General features: G+C 43.3%; 1 protein-coding gene across 2 annotated transcripts in view; it reads right to left on the bottom strand.

Annotated features, from left to right (window-relative positions):
* The window catches only part of GRID1 (glutamate ionotropic receptor delta type subunit 1), a 680,012-nt gene that overhangs the window by 43,174 nt on the left and 623,370 nt on the right, over positions 1-13,468 (bottom strand). For both annotated transcript variants that reach the window (XM_060080592.1, XM_060080683.1), the window contains exon 13: positions 10,555-10,750. In XM_060080592.1, the coding sequence (XP_059936575.1) occupies positions 10,555-10,750 (196 nt within the window). The remainder of the gene's footprint in view (positions 1-10,554; positions 10,751-13,468) is intronic.

Below are 13,468 nucleotides of genomic sequence, written 5' to 3'. Positions count from 1 at the left end.
CAACAGTGAGAGGCCCACGTACCGCAAAAAAAAAAAAAAAAAAAAAAAAAAAAAAATTCATGGAATTCAGCTAAAACAGTTCTTAGAGGGAAATGTATAGCTTTAAATACTTATATTAGGAAATAAAACAGGAGTAAACTCAATGATCTAAGTTTCAACATTAAGAAGCGAGAAGAGGTAAGAGCAAATTGAAACCAAAGTAAATAGAAGTAAGAAAAAAACCAAAAAAGCTGAAATCAATAAGATATAACAACAATCGAGAAAATCAATAATATCAAAAGTTGATGTTTTAAAAGGAAAAACTATGTTCATGTATTAAAAAACTCAATAGTGTAAAGATATCAGTTTTCCTCCAAATGATCTATAGATTCAATGTAATAGCTATCAAAGTCTCAAGCTTTCTTGAGGAAACTGACAAGATGATTATAAAATTTAAACAGAAGTGAAAAAGTTCTAGAATTGACCAAATAATCTTGTAAGAGAAGAACAAAGTTGAAAGCACTACCTGATTTAGGGAATTATTATAAAGCTGTAGTGATCAAAACTTTTTTATTGGCATAAGAATAGATATATAGATCAATGGAATGGAATAGAGAATCCAGAAACAGACCAACACATATATGTCCAGTTGATTTTCAATCAAAGCACCTAGTCATTTGTTAATTAAATACAAGTCTTTTAAATAAATGGTGCTAGGTCAATTGGATAGACACATGGGGAAAAAAAGTGAATCTGGACTACTTCTTTATTCCATATACAAAAACTAATTTGAGAATGCAATGTAGACATAAATGTAAAACTTCTAGAAGAAAACTGGGAACTTTGAGGTAGGCAAAACTTTCTTAGGACACAAGAATTATTAACTGCAAAAGAAAAGAAAAATTGATATATGGGGCTTTATCAAAATTAAAATTTTCTACTCTCCACAAGACATCATTAAGAAAATGAATGGGCAAATTACAGACTGGGAATTATATCTGGAGCACTTATATTTGATCAAGGATTTATATCCAGAATATATTTTTAAAAACTCATCTAAATCAACAATGAAAAGACGAAGTGCCCAGTAAAAAGTTAAAAAGGACTTGAGCACAGCCCTCTCCAAGGAAGCAACATGGATGCCCAATAAGCACATTAAAGTGCTGGACATTATTAGCCACCAAAGGAATGCAAATTAAAACAATGAGATAACCTCACAGCCACTTAATTGTTTACTGTCCCAAAGGCTGACAACACTAAAGGTTGGTTAGGATGTCCAGCAACTGGAACTTACAAGCACATAAGTAGGATATCACTAGTGGGATTGTAAAATAGAATAATCACATTGGAGGTCGTCAGGAGGTTTTTTACAGAGGTAAACATACATCTGCCCTATGACCCAGAAAATTCACTCTATTGTATTTAGCAAAGAGAAAAGGAAACATATATCCACAAAATTTTGTACAAAAATGATCATACTGCCTTATTCATAATAACTCTAAATTGGCAACAAGTGAAATGTATGTCAACTGGAGAATGGATAAACAAATTAAGGTTTGTTAATATAATGGAATACTACTCAAAGGGAAAAAAAAGAAGAAAGAACTCAGTACTGATATCTACAGCTTCATGGTTAAATCTCATAGATATTTGTTGGGTGAAAGAAACTAAACACAAATATACATATTTTATATTATTCAACTTATATGAATTCCAAGAACAGTAAATTTAACCTGTGGTACCAGAAATTCATATGTGGTCGCTTCTGAGGTTAGGGAGAGACGTTTCTAGAAAGTGACATGAGAAAACTTTTCAAGGTGATGGAAATGTTCTACACAGTTGGCCCTCTGTATCTGTGGGTTCTGCACCGAGAATTCAACCAACTGTGGATGAAAAATATAAAAAACAATTCCAGAAAACTCCAAACAGAAAAACCTGAATTTGTTGCGTGCATGCTGGCACTGATTTGCGTAGCATTTACATTGTATTTACAACTATTTGCATAGCATTTACATTGTATCAGGTATTGTAAGTAATTTTATAATGATTGATGATTATTTAAAGTACACAGAAGGATGCTTATAGGTTATATGCAAATACTCCACCATTTTATATAAGGAATTTGAGTATCCATGGATTTTGGTATCTGTGGTGTCCTGGAACCAATCCCCCTCAGATACTGAGGGATGACTCTATCTTCTTTTGGGTGGTGATTACACAGTTGTACATAATAGTCTAAACCCATGACATAAACATTTAATATAAGTGCATTTTATTGTTTGTCAACTATACCTCATAAAAGACTAAGTGTTATTTGTCTTTATATTTTTATTATGTTCTTTTCCTAATATATAGGAGGTGCTAAGGCATTCTGCTGACATCTACTCAATGTCAACCTTGTACTACAATCCGCACTGGACACTTTCCATTTTTGCACTGGTAAATTCAACTCATCTGGGCAGGCTTGTCTCAGTCTCACAGATAGCTCAGAGATGTGAATTCTCTTGACCAAAGCCACAGATTAAATCTGATTGAAAGTGGAACTTAAATTCACATATCTAAGCTCTTAGGAGGAAGCTATTCAAATTACATTTATTGAATGGATGAATAAGTGAATAAATGAAGGAATAAAGAGAAGAGACCATCCAACTTGCAAAAAGGATATAGTGCCTTTTGACTATTTACAATAGCTAGGACAAGGAAGCAACCTAAATGTCCATCAACAGAGGAATGGATAAAGAAGATGTGGTACATATATACAACAGAATATTACTCAGCCTTAAAAAAGAATGAAATAATGCTATTTGCAGCAACATGGATGGATCTAGAGATTGTCATACTGAGTGAAGTAAGTCAGACAGAGAAAGACAAATATCATATGGCATCACTTATATGTGGCATCTAAAAAAAAGGGTACGAGTGAACTTATCTACAAAACAGAAACAGAGTTACAGATGTAGAAAACAAAGTTATGGTTACTGGGGGTAAGGTGGGGGGAGGGATAAATTGGGAGACTGGGATTGACATATACATACCACTATATATAAAATAGATAACTAATAAGGACTTACTGTATAGCATAGAGACTCTACTCAATACTCTGTAATGGCCTATATGGGAAAAGAATCTATAAAAAAGTGGATATACATATATGTATAACTGATTCACTTTGCTGGACATCTGAAACTAACACAACACTGTAAATCAACTATACTCCAATAAATTTTTTTAAAAAAAGGATATAGTGCCTTTTGAGCAAGAATAAAAGTATAAAGATGAATGGGGAATTCTCTGGTGGCCCAGTGATTAGGACTCGACACTTTCATTGTCGAGGACCCAGGTTCAATCCCTGGTCAGAACTAAGAAAGATCCCACAAGCTGCTCAGTGTGGCCAAAAAAGAATAGAGATGAATGATTATCCAACATCTGTGAGTGTCTGAGAAGGAAGAAGCCATGTAGAATCCCCAGTGTGCACTGACTTAGCAGCAGAAAAAGGACAAAATATGTATCTTGGAGCATGCCTACAAAGCCCACTGCTGCTACAGAGAACAGCATTGTTGGTTTCCACTGCACAGGGCTGCCTAGTTTGTACCAGTCCTTTTTCTGGGGGGGGGGGGGGTCAGACCTGCATCAAAGGATCCCTTTCATCAACTTGACCAAACCTTCTGGATCACTGAACCTAGCATCCCCAGGATATAAAGGAGTGCCATCCCATGTAAGCCCCTCCCCACTCCTCAGTAAGGACTTCCAGTATGCCATGGAAGCAGGACTCTTCCTCACTTTGCTCCCTCCAAATGGAGGGCACTGCGGGGCATCAGAGTTCCTGATCCTCCCATGGAAGACTTTACTCCTTCTGGGGACCACCTTTTCTGCCACAAGGTATGGTTCCTGGCACTCAGAAGGGAGTGTATACAATGAGAGTGTCCCTTGTCACAGAGCAGAGAGCCAGGGCAAGGAATGAAGGCAGGTGCTGACTGGTGATACCCACACTCAATCCGGCGCCAGGGCAAGCATTAGATCAGTGTGGAAATAAATAAGATTTGTGGGCCCGTTTTCTTCCTGCATTTGCATTCCCACTTTATGACCTCAGCGATATTTACTGAGTAGAAAAAACAACCTTCTGTTACAACTGCTTGCCTGCGAAGTGACTTCCATCTGAAAAATACTATCTCCAGCCACAGGGTCTGAAACAAGCTACTTCTCTATTTATTCAAAGAGTCCAATGAGCTGTGAAGATTGACATTTAAACTATTAAACTGTATTCTATTTGATAATGTTATTAAATGTTAGGTTTGATTTATGGAAAGACTTAATAAATTGGCAGCCTGGGTTAGTCCTGACACTGCACAGAAATTGGGTTATGCTGGATGTTACTTCATAGAGTTGATCAAGCTAAAGAAAAATTTAAAAAGTCTTCCCAACAACATTAAAGTCAGATTCCATGTGACAAAGTTATTATCATAGAAATTCGAACCACTTGTCAGCTCAATTCTGCATCTGAGTTTCTCTAATTGATACTTTTAATAATTGGGAAATCAAAAGATAAAATCACAGACTTAAATAACCTTTGCTATGTCACATGGAAAGAGAGCTAAGGCTTTTAAACATGGGAGCCAGGCATATATCTTGCTACTTTGGTGTAAAAGAGGAAGAGAAATAGAAGCACAAGTAAACAGTATGCAAGGGGGTGCAGACACATTGGGTATAGAAATGGGGATGTAACCCCACGGGAAGAGGCAAGGTTGAAGTGAGACATGACTGTGCCATGGCTTACTCACGTCCATGTGACCTTAAACAAGCCACTTAATCTCCCTGAGGGTCAGTCCCATTTCTACACGATGGAGACAATAATAACCAAGTAGTTCCGTTTAGGATGAATAGAACAATATATGCAGATCATTTGGCAGAGTGCCTGGTACATAGTGACTGCTCAGTAGATTTCAGGGGGGAATTAGGCCAGGTCAGGAGTGAGGCTGGGTCCCAGTGTAGTGAGGGCAAAGACTGTGGGCCATCAGAGGTAGGCCTGAAGAGAACAAGAAAGGACAAAGCCTGTATGCTACTAGACGGTACGGAACTTAGGTAATGGCATAGAGCTAGATGATGTATCCCTGCATGTGCTGACGTGCTATTAGATGACATAAAGCCAGAGGAGGAACTACCTGCTAGATGTGCTTATATACTCTAGTAGGTAGTTTTATAGAGCTTAGATGATAAGCTACTGGATATGTCTATAAGTTATCAGATGGCATTGACCAATGGGCAGTATCCCTGGAGCACCCATGGCTCTGGGCTAGGGATCCTCAAAACTTTTTCTACAAAGGGCCAGGTAAGAAATATTTTAGGCTTTGGAGACCACATGGTCTCTGCCACAACTACTCAACTCTACTGAAGTAGCAGAAAAGCAGCCACAGACAGTATGTAAATGACCGAGTGTGTGTTCCAATAAAACTTCACTTGTAAAAGCAGGTGGTGGGCCAGATTTAGCCCATGGACCATAGTTTGTGGACCCTTGCTCTAGTCTGCCTCAGGCCTGACAAGTACAGGTGGCTGAGAGAAATGAAGGCAGCCTCTCTCTACTCTCCAAGGGCTAGCAGGACCTCTTTCCTAAGAGGCGGGTATCAAGAGACAAGGGACTATAAAGCTATTTACCTCATCCCTCCCAACAAGGAATTCACAGAGGGTAACCTACTCACTGATGGCACCAACTACACCCCTGATTTATGTGTCTCTGCTCAGTCAGACAACAAACAGATGATTCATTAGGGACAATTCAGTATTTATTGAGAATTACTGGGCACCAGGCAGGTTTGCTCTAAAAACTGCACACTGTGGGCTTTTAATAAATAAATAAGCTTCCTTCCGCTTCCAAATCCCTTTCTGCTTTCTTCTCCAGGGCCCAGGAAGGGCTGCTCCCTCCTTATCTGAGTGATGGCTGGCATGTAGGAGCAGATCACAGCAGTGGGGGCAAATATGACATAATTCCTTTCTCTGGTTCTGATACTGTGCAAAAGTGATCACCTCTTGCTAAGCAATTTCCCACCTAAATTGGTTTCAGGTCATTAAAAGCTGCAGCACTCCCAAGGAAAAAAAATAATAGCAGCTCTCTGAGGTTACTTCCAACACCAAGCTCCTTGACTTTAGCAGCAATTAGACATTGTTCCACTACCAAGCACTCTCTGGAAATGGAGCCAGGGTCACCAAAGAGTAACTGGAAATTAGAAGTTGGAGCATCCTCCTCTTGCTAAAGCAGTTTCCTCTGATATCCCTTGGGGGCATCCAGTCCTCACCTTTGCCAGGCTGCCTGCATTGTACCCACGTGGGTTCTGTCTGGGATTCGGAGAAGCCCCTCCTCCCTGAATATCAAGATCATGTCCATATTTCCCAATATGCTGGATTTTTCCTTACAGTTTCTGGATTCAGGATATGGCCCTCACTCAGGGCACAGCCGTCCCCAGTCTGGTGTGCTTCGGGCTGGGGATTCATAAGGTATTTGAAGTCAAAACCTGGTGGGTGGGGAGCAGTTCCATAGGGGGCAGGGGACAGGAAGAGTTTCAGATAAGCATGTAAGTACGGTAGCCACCCAAACAGGCACATGCAGAAGGAAGGTTTGAGAGTGGAATCTGAGCTCTCCTTGCAGTAAAAAATGTAGTGCACTCCACTTTCTGACGGTACTATAAACTCACTTATATGACACAAGTTATAACACCCTTAACATCTGCCTAATGCTGACAGTCAGCTTTTTTTCTTAAAGATCCAAGTGCAAGAGGGAGATTTGTGACCCCAAAGCTGGCTTGGGGTTTATAAAATGAATGTGTCATAAAAGCAACACATCCTCTGTACTGGAAAAAGATTAGATTCTGTACCATGAAGCTTTAGGCATTTATAAAGAATGGCTTATTTGCATCTTCCACCACTTTTTTTTTTTTGTGGTACGTGGGCCTATCACTGTTGTGGCCTCTCCCGTTGCGGAGCACAGGCTCCGGAAGCGCAGGCTCAGCGGCCATGGCTCACGGGCCCAGCCGCTCCGCGGCATGTGGGATCCTCCCGGACTGGGGCACGAACCCGCGTCCCCTGCATCGGCAGGTGGACTCTCAACAACTGCGCCACCGGGAAAGCCCCACCACGTATTTTTTTAACATTGTTTTATTCATGTGTAAGATCCTAAATATCACCAGAGGGTGATGATTTCTAAGGTGCCAACTATGGACTAGGAGTAAACAGGATGATGGGGAGATATCTCTCTAACGACCCATTTCCAGATTTACCGTGCTCCAGAGGGCGTTATTGGTGGCATTGGCCTTCTTGAGGAACACCAGGAGTAGGCCTGCACCTGGGCGCCCACAAGGAGAGAAGCGGCTGGTGTGTCTTAAAGGTCTTAAATCAAACTCTGCCTGGCTGGCCTGGAATTATTTATTTGAAAGAGCAGGTAGGTGCAAAGAACAACCCTTGGTTCAGGACACCCATCCTTTTGTCTAGGAATGGCCCTCTTTTAAAATTAACTTATTAATTATTTATTTTAATGAGAATTAAAAATTTAAAAAAAAAAGAACAAAAAGGAAAGACTGTGACTATAAAGCTAACACGGACCCTGACTTAGAGCCAACAATATGCTTCTCTCCTTCCTCTTGCTGTCTCTCCCATCTGCAGTAACCTCTACCCTGAGTCTTATATTTTATCATTACCTTGGATGTGTGTATGCCTGTGTTTAAAAGGATGTTATGTTGAATGTTATTTTCTATTAGTTGACCTATATGAAATTGCCTTTAATGCTCTTTTTTTTACTCAATATTATTCAGCTAAGATTCATCCATACTATTACATGAAGCTGTGGTTCATTCATTTCATTGCAGGTCTTATTTTTTAACTTGTTAATGCTCATTTGGATTGTTTCCAGGGTCCTTGCTCTATAAGCAATGCTACCATGGTCTTTCTTATCTATGAGGTGCTGCAGAAGTTTGTTTTGGGTGGATGTATAGGAGTGGAATTGCTGAGTCATAGGGTATGCAAACGTTCCATTTTCAACTAGAATGACAAACTCGTTTCCAAAGTGACTGTACTGAGTACACTACCACCAGCAATTAACCCCCTGTTACTCCCATCCTTTCTACCACCTCTCATTTGGGGCAAGTCTAATTGAGGTAAAGTGAGTGATATATCTTTATGGTCTTGATTTTCCTTTTCTGGAAACACTAATGACTTTGAACATCTCTTCATATGATTATTGGCCGTATGTGGTACCTCTTCTGTGAAAGTCCTGTACAAGTCTTTAGCCCATTTTTCTATTAAATTGTTTGAGCTTTTCTTATTAATTTGTAAAAGTTCTTCATATAACATCCATATAGGATATTAATCCTATATTGATTGTATGCATTGTAAATATCCACTTGTAGTGTGTGACTTGCCTTTTTATTTTCTTTCAAGTGCCTTGTAATGAACAGAAGTTTGATAAAATCAAAAGCTGCTATCTTTTCTTTTATAAGTTCTTTTTGTAGCCTCGTTGCAATGAATCTTCATAAGCATCCAGTTTGGATGGGAGTATTGGCTCTCTGTGAGAGACAAGGAAATCAGAGAAGGGAAACTCCAAGGCCATTTGGCCCAAGCCTTATATTCATAAAAGGTCTTAAATCAACTTTGTGTTCATTATCTCCAAATGAGGTCACCTACAGCCACAAAGATCCACTGTCAGGGATGAAACAAGACCCAGCAGCTCAAGGTGAGAGCGCCGTATTTCTCTGTGCACGAGGACGTAAGAGGTTTTAATAAACCTTGTGAGCATGGGAATAGCACATTTATGTTGCATTCTATTATTTTTGTCAAGATATCACTTGGTTAAATATAAACATTCCAAATCTACCATAACGTGTACTTTTAAATGTTTTAAGTGTCTAAAGGGAACCTGAAACAGGACGTTGCCCAGGCCTCTCTCAACACTGAGAGGTTCCCGACAGGAAGAGTGGTGTGCTCAATTTTAGGTCATTGGTGAGCTGTGGGACTAGGATTCACACCCAAACGTGCCAGGCCCCAGAGCCCAGACACTCTCTGCTGCTCAACTTCGCTAAATGAAAGGGAGAAACCGCCCCAAGCTAACTGCCGTGTGAGCACATGTGCCCCGGGGGGCTCCCACGCCACACAAGGCACTGCCTTCAGGGGCCAGGGCCTATGGCTTCTGAAGCAGGACTCAGGCTCTGCTTCTCTCCTTGGACCCTTTTGGGGCTCTACTGAGAGGGGCTGGCAAGCTGTTGAGGACTCTTCTCACCATGAAGGGCAAGGTGGCGGGCCCTAGTGGCCCCTAAGCTTTCTGCAGACTGCCCCCTTATATCCACTGCCCTCTGCAGTAAGGCTAAGGGATGGCCAAGTGGCTGGGGATGTAGAACACAGGTATGTGTGTACATGAATATGTGTGTGCATTAGTGTGTGTGAGTAGTGGGAGCGTGTGCATGAGTGACCTTGTGTGAGAGCCTGTAAGGAGGTTCCACAGAGGTAGAATTGATGGGTAGGGAAAGGTAGGACACACTGAGGCATGCTGGACGGGTGTGTGCATGTATGTGTGTATGTGTGTGTGAATGCATGTGTGTGAAGGTTCCGCAGAGGTGGTGGGGTAGGTTGAAGAGGGAACAGAAGGGAAGAGATGCTGAGCGAGACAGGCTGGACAGCTGGTCTACCCAGAGACGCAGTAGTGCTGGCCACGTGCACATCGTTCTTGCATCATTCACTAAGGACCAAGATAGTGGGCTCTGCGTGTGAGGGCCATTGGGAAGAAGGTGCCACCACCAGCAACATCCTGATGACACCTGCCTTCATCCCACCACCTTCCTCCTCATGGACCTTCAAGGGTTCTGCAGCATGTGGCAGATAAATACCAAACCCCTCAGTCTGGAACCCCAGGCATCAAAATTAACGAGGAGTGTGACCCACGGCTCTGATTCTCATCTGTATAATGGGATAATCATGATTAACTCGGGTCACTGTGGAAATTCACTGTAATAAATGAGCAAAGTCTAACCCACTGCTGAAGAATGTATTAACCCTTTTCTGCCCTTCCTCCTCCCGTTCAGCCTCCATCCCGGGCTTGCTGTCCTTACCACCATCTCCCAAGCACACCTCTGCTCCACAGCTAGATCTTGCAGTGTGCCCACCCTTCCCTGAACCCTGTCTCCCTACGCCCTCTACCTCTCACCTGGTCTTCTGCGTCTGCTTTTGCCGAGTGTTCTCACCTGGGGTGGGGAGACCCCTCTGCACCACCATCCTCTGAGCCCAGGAGGAGGGAGGTCCATGTCTTGGGCTTAACCTGTCTGCTCTTCCCTGACCCTCTGGAAACTTAGAAAGGCCATAAGGACCAGCCCCTTTGCTTCTCCGGCCAAAAATGGGCATCTACCTAAAGAATGTGTGCCTCTTTACCTGATACCCACATGCTTATGAGAAGTGTCTATCTAGGCTGCTAACATGGATCACCTTGCCGGTGACAGGGATACTCCAAGGAGATGCCTCTGGGAAGGTTATCTCCTACCCCAAGGATGACAGTCCCCATGGCCCCGTCACAGCACACACATGCCCAGGTGGCCAGCTCTCGCCTACCTTCCTGATGCCTTCTGAAGGGCTGGACACGCAGTTGTCAGCCCCTCCATTCTTGCTGATGGTCCGCCAGAGCTCAGCAAATGTGCTGTCTTGCTCTAGAGGGTTGGTGCCCTTGGCTCGGAAGTACTCGTACACAGCAGAATCCCGGACGGTGCCGTAAGACATCTCCACTTGTTTGGACAGGTCCTGGAATGTCCTGAAATACAAAATGGCCATGAAACATGGGTACATGTTGCAACTTTCAGGGACGCACATGGGCTACAAGGCCTTCCTGAGGTCGGAGCCTGGCTGTGGCCACTGTCCACATCCTTCACTGCCAACCCCCAGCAGTATGAGTCCCTCAGTCTGGAGCACCACTTGCCAGGGCCTCATTCTATCCCAGTTACGTTTCCTCAGTGTAGATTAATTCAATAATGTCACTGAACACCTAAAACCAGGTTCTGTGCTGAGCCTTAAGGACAAAAGAATGAGAAAGACATGTTTCCTGCCCTCAAGGAGCTTAGAGTCTAGCTGTAGAAACATACAGACAGACAGTCACAATACGAAAGAGTCAGGGCAACATGGGAGGCTGTACACTTAAGGTCTTCAACTCAAATTCCTGCAGAAGCACAGGAAAGAGAAACACGTTGGCAAGACTGACGATGGTGACTGGTCTCTGACACTCAGAGGTGGCGTGGGGCAGACACACACTCAGAGGTGTGTCAGTGAAGAGGCATGTTCCCTTCAAAGCGTGCAGCTGTTCTGGAGTTCCACCCAATTGTTGTCTTTTAAGAATCTCCGCCCAGTTTGTTTTTTAATAAAGAAAGAAATCTGGGGCTTCCCTGGTGGTGCAGTGGTTGAGAGTCTGCCTGTCGATGCAGGGGACACGGGTTCGTGCCCCAGTCCGGAAAGATCCCAAATGCCGCGGAGCGGCTGGGCCCGTGAGCCATGGCCGCTGAGCCTGCATGTCCGGAGCCTGTGCTCTGCAACAGGAGAGGCCACAACAGTGAGAGGCCCGCGTACCACAAAAAAAAAAAAGAAAGAAAAAACGAAAGAAATCTGGGTTTGTACATGAAACCTCTTGACTTCGAAGTGTTGACAATTATTCAAAAGGTGATGAAGATAAAACAAAGCACTTCTGAGAGCCTCAGTCTGTTGTACATGGAAGAGAAGCAAGTAGCTCAGGCCAGGTGCATGATGCAGGGAGGGGGCACATCAGGTAGGTCCACCAGCTGGCCAGGAGCAGATGTCTGAGCTGGGGGCAGAGGAACAGTGCCTTCCTTGGGGTAGAAGGAAGAGTCACATCAGGAAGGACCAACTGGCATAAAGTTTTCACTTGTCCCGAGATGAGCAGTACCTGACTCTGTGTGCTGAGAGATCAGAACTGCAAAAAACAAAGAGCTCAGTGGTGAGCCAGCCTCTCTCTCCAGGCTCCAACCTGATCCCTCTTTATTTATTTCCCTTCTGGGAATCTGTCTCTCCTTTTAATCAACCAGAATTATCATCCCCACCTCTCACTGAGTCAACTTTCCCACAAAGAGATCCAGTCATTTCCACCTGATCTACACAACCCTCCATCTTCTGATCTCATCTTCCCCTGTTGCTCCTGCATCCACAGGACCCCAAGGCCAAGGTTGAAACGAGAAATCCCACACAGTCCCCATTTATGGCACCAAACCATGGAGCTCTCTCTTCCTGGAATCCCTTTATCTTACTCATCCACCTGATACACTTCTGCAAACACCCTGAAGTTCCAGCTGCCGCCTTTCTGGGAAGACATCGCCACCCCCCGCCTCCCTGACCATCTCTATACCCTGCATGGCTTCTACGGCAGGAAGATCTCACCGTGATTGCAGGAAGCAGCACAGCAGAATGGGTAAAGCAGGGGCTCTGGAGCCCAACTACCTGCCTTGCCTCTCAGCTCCACCAGCACTAACACCATGGGCCTGGGCAAGTTAGCTGACCTCTCTGTGCCTCAGTTCCCAAATGTTTAAAAATTAGGGCTAGAAGCAGAGCCCGTAGAAGAGGCTGCTGTGAAGATGAAATGAGGTGATATCAACTCTTAGAGCAGTGAATGATGTAAACTCAGTGCCCAATAACTAGTAGCAATACTTCTGTGCTATTATTATATGGCTGGGTCCTCAGTAGATGGAGCCAAAGTAGCCCAGTATCTGCATCCTCAGCACTAGATCCAGGGCAGTTGCCAGCCTACACAGCCTGCACACAGAGGAACCAGCAATGGATGCTTCCTGCTGTTTTGGAGACACACTCCATGGAATTCCTTCAGGCCCTGCTACATGGCCCAGAAAGAGAGCTCAGTATTCGTTTCAATACATTACAGATGAAAGAAAACACAAAATAACAAATTTGATGAAGAAATCTTTCTAATTATTGTTCATTATTTATATCTAATTGAAGCAAGATGTTCCTTTGCTTAAAGGGCCCCAAGGGTTGTAACTCTGTCGTAATCTGCCTGTAATGAAAGGAAGAGGGATCTTTTTTTTCCCCGCATTTTTAATTTTTCTCATGGTAATACAAACAAACACAAGGCTTTGATGAATGGGAAACATCAGGATGAATTACACAGTTGAGTCTAAGTACTGAACTGCTCTAAATTACTGCAGTTTCCCTGAGTCTGGAATGAATGTGTAACTGCCAAGGAGTTCAGCACTACTGTTTCATCCCCATGTCTGAAATGTAGATTTCCTCTCTCCTCTTGGTATTTATTCACAACGGAGCTCCTGGCCAGAGGCTCAGGGAGCATCTCTGGAATGCAAGCAGGCAGCCCAAATGTTAATGACTTCATGTCCATTTCTGTCCCCTTAGAGGTCATTGTTCCCATCCCAAAACACCACCACCATCTTTGCTGTGCCAGCCCCCTGGCCTCCATCCATCAGCTCCTGTAGCCATGCGTCTGTGTAGAAGGATCTTTCCC

Source organism: Mesoplodon densirostris, chromosome 1 (assembly GCF_025265405.1).
Source record: "Mesoplodon densirostris isolate mMesDen1 chromosome 1, mMesDen1 primary haplotype, whole genome shotgun sequence".
NCBI lineage: Eukaryota > Metazoa > Chordata > Mammalia > Artiodactyla > Ziphiidae > Mesoplodon > Mesoplodon densirostris.
Note: the sequence above shows the minus strand (reverse complement) of the source record. Positions and strands in the feature narration are given on the sequence as shown.